This window comes from Poecilia formosa, unplaced genomic scaffold (assembly GCF_000485575.1).
Source record: "Poecilia formosa unplaced genomic scaffold, Poecilia_formosa-5.1.2 Scaffold59, whole genome shotgun sequence".
Classification (NCBI taxonomy): domain Eukaryota; kingdom Metazoa; phylum Chordata; class Actinopteri; order Cyprinodontiformes; family Poeciliidae; genus Poecilia; species Poecilia formosa.
The window spans coordinates 53,367-56,686 of record NW_006799998.1 but is presented as its reverse complement, the minus strand read 5'-3'; the positions used below and the strand labels follow the sequence as shown (position 1 = coordinate 56,686).

General features: G+C 36.6%; 1 protein-coding gene across 1 annotated transcript; it reads right to left on the bottom strand.

The window, feature by feature from the left end:
• Positions 1–746: 746 nt before the first annotated feature.
• On the bottom strand, positions 747–2,709 carry LOC103139213 (carcinoembryonic antigen-related cell adhesion molecule 20-like). The gene is made up of 5 exons (XM_007553718.2): positions 2,646–2,709; positions 2,188–2,445; positions 1,481–1,768; positions 1,120–1,395; positions 747–1,030 (listed from the first exon to the last, which is right to left on the bottom strand). The coding sequence occupies exons 1-5, from the start codon at positions 2,698–2,700 to the stop codon at positions 936–938; spliced, it is 972 nt and encodes a 323-aa protein (XP_007553780.1). The 5' UTR covers positions 2,701–2,709; the 3' UTR covers positions 747–935.
• Positions 2,710–3,320: the final 611 nt, after the last annotated feature.

Below are 3,320 nucleotides of genomic sequence, written 5' to 3'. Positions count from 1 at the left end.
AAAATCACTCCAGGGTTATACTTTACAAGAAAAACAAGCTATAAAGTGCCATTTTGGAACATTTCAGCCAATCATTAATGAGGGTCAAGTGTACAAATCTACCAAACTGAAACTCCTGTTTTGATTCTCAAACACTTAAATAATAACAGTTAACAAAGAACTGACATAAAGGCTAAGATACGATTCACACGGTTGTGTTTCTGAAAATCCACTGAAAAACAAGGTACAACAAAAAAACCTCAGTCATCCTGAGTTTGCTCAGCGTGATATACTTATCTGTTGTATTTGCTCAGCTTCAGACGGACACAAAAGAGACTGAAGAGTCATCACCAAAATATGCCCAATGATAAGCCCTGGACAAATTAAGATTAACCTGTTCATAATGTTCTGAGTTAACTCGTACTCCTAGGAATGTGAAGTCAAACACTGAGCGATAAAAAGACTAAAATTCCTGAGGCTGGTATGTTAGCAGATATAACGCACAAAAACATGTGTGATCCAACATATAACTATTCTTCTTAATGGTTTTAGAATTTCAGAAAACAACACAGGATGTGATGTAATGGTAACTGAACTTTAACGAAGAGCCATTTAAATTTTAGCAATAATAACTTCTTTCACAACCTCTTTCATAAGCCTGAACTTTCCTTAGACAAATGCATCATGAAAACACTTGATGATATGTAGAAGGTGTTTTTGAAAGAGAGAACAGCCCAGTCTTTCATAATAAACTGATCATTTATTATTGATCAATGCAGCATCACACTAACAAAAACTCAACAAATAAATTAAGGTAATTAAGTTATTTAAGGTTTAACCTGATTGTTACATTTTGTTTTGTTTAGCAGCTTTGTGTAATCAAGTGTAATAACAGTAAAACAGACAAACTGAGGAAATGTTACAAATAAATAGCACAAAAAGATATAATTTAAAACTTAAATCCAGGTAACAGTTGTGTGAATCATAAAGAAACAGAAAACCAGCAGTGAAAGTTCACTGAACTGAACCTCTGATCCAGAAACTGGAACACCTGTTTAAAGATATAGAAAAAATATATGAATTAATACATTGATCATATATTATTAGACAAAAGACCACATACTGCGGATCGGTCGTTACCTTTAACTTCCACCATCTTTGTGTATTCGGCTGAGCGTCCTGCAGCTTTGTTCTCTGCGATACATGTGAAGTTCTGAAACGTCCCAGGATTGGAGGGAGTCCACCTGAGGCGATTTGTGTTGACTGAAAAATGGGTTCCTACAGGAAAATCTCCTCTGAACTCCCACCTAATACTGCATTCAACATTTATGGTGCAGCTGGTCAGACAGGTGAACTGACTCAACCTGCCAGGAAACACAACGTCAGGCCCGCTGATGGTGACGTTCCACGGATCAACTGCAAAAGAGTCAAGAGTTCAGAACATGTCACAACAATGTATTATTTGTAGTTACTTAATCTCTTCCTCCAGATGTAAACTTACAGCTGAGCAGAAATCCCAGGCTGTAAACTCTCGTCTTGGATGTTGGCAGATAAATGTCACACTGATAGAAACCGGCATCAGAGGAGAGCAGGGAGTCAAAGTGAAGAGTGAGATTGTTTTGAAGGAACCTCATATTTTCACGCAGAGTCACTTCCTGTCCGTCTTTATACCAGACAATGTCTGATGGATCCTGGTGACCTCTGGATGCAGAATCCTGGCAACGCAAACTGAGAGGCTGGTTGAGAGATGGGACGATGTTTGGAGGACTGATCCGCACAGAGACCGGGTCTGTTACACAAGATCCAGAGGAAAGGAGGAGAACTTCAGTTCATTTACATTTTGGTTAGGCTAAAAGAACTTAATGAATTACATTCATTATATAAAGGGTATAGTTTGTCCTTTTAAATGGGAGAAAATAGACTTGTGGGTACTTTGACTTAAACACGAGTCAAAGTACACAATAATATCCAAAAATGTGGGAAGTAAACTCCTTTCAATAGATGTTAAGCAACTTCTAGGATAAAAACATGTAAAGTTTAGAAAACTATTCTCCAATCAGACACATAATGCAGCATATTGCCTTTCTGTTTATTTACTTTACTAAGAAAGATGATCTGGTTATTTATAGCAAAATGACTGAAAATACATTCACATACAGTTCCTACATATAATTTTTGACCAAATACACTTAGTTTCTCTGTACTTACTCCAAATCTCTACGATGGTGGTTGTACTTCTGGTGATTCCTGTTTTGTTATTGTAGACGATGCACTGCAGTTCCACTGAAACATCCTGTCCATTTGGCGTCCAGGATAATGAGCTCCCATTGACCGTCCTGCCATTAAAGTTCCAGCTGTAGACGCAGTTTGGAAAACAGGACGAAGAGCAAGTGAAGGTGGTGCGGGAGCCAGCGGTCACCCTGCCTGTCCAGGAGATCTGCATGGATGCACCGAATCCTGGCGAACCTGAGGATGAGGAGGAGTCGACATGAGTGTTAACAACTATGGTTATAACCTGAAGAGAGAGTGTTATTTTTATTCCTGATTAAAGTATTTAAACAAATGTCAAGATTGAATATAGATATTCTTTATTTTTAAATTTATAGCAAAGAATGTTCATATATAGAGATTATAAATAAGTACATGTCAAAAATAAGTTTTCTCACCCAGGAGTGCCAGCAGCAGAGCACAGTAAAGAGTCTTGTTGATCACAGTCTTCATCTCTGCTTGAAGAAATAATCTTGCCTCTGAATGTTTGATTCTTAAATTATTAGTTCAAACATTTCACAACAATAGAAATTACGTAGTGATGAAATCATTGTGAGTCACAAAACTGGAAGTTTCCCAAGTGAAAAGTGGAAATTCGTCACCGAGTTGTGTTAAAATTGCATAACAGTGCTGCACTTTTGTGTGTGATAATTTCTGACGCCACTAGATGGCGCTGCGTGACTGAAAACGCTCCACAGTTACTCCAAATAAAAGTTTATTACAAACCTATTTTTCAGAAGAAAAATCTGTTCAAATTTTAAATTATAAAATTGTGCTGAATGTCATTAGAAAGCAACACATCAGTTTAAATCTTAAACATCTCTCACAGAACTTAAACACATTAATTTGATCTGATTTCACAATTAAACATCAAACTTTCTGCATTCTGTAATTTGTTTGGGCAATGTTTAACATTTATTGATAGGGAGAACTTCCAATGAAATTAAATCAGCTAAACCTTTCTTGTAAAGCATTATATTTATTCTCTGACTATATTTCTATTTACATTTACTGACCTGTGAAGCACTGATTGTGTTTGGATGCTGTCAAGCTGAATCAGATAAAATAGCAAA

Coding starts and splice junctions, on each gene's coding strand:
- LOC103139213 (XM_007553718.2), bottom strand. CDS start 2,700: ATGAAGACTGTGATCAACAAGACTCTTTACTGTGCTCTGCTGCTGGCA. Junction 2,446..2,645: donor TCTGCTGCTGGCACTCCTGG/GTGAGAAAACTT, acceptor CCTCATCCTCAG/GTTCGCCAGGATTCGGTGCA. Junction 1,769..2,187: donor CACCATCGTAGAGATTTGGA/GTAAGTACAGAG, acceptor CTTGTGTAACAG/ACCCGGTCTCTGTGCGGATC.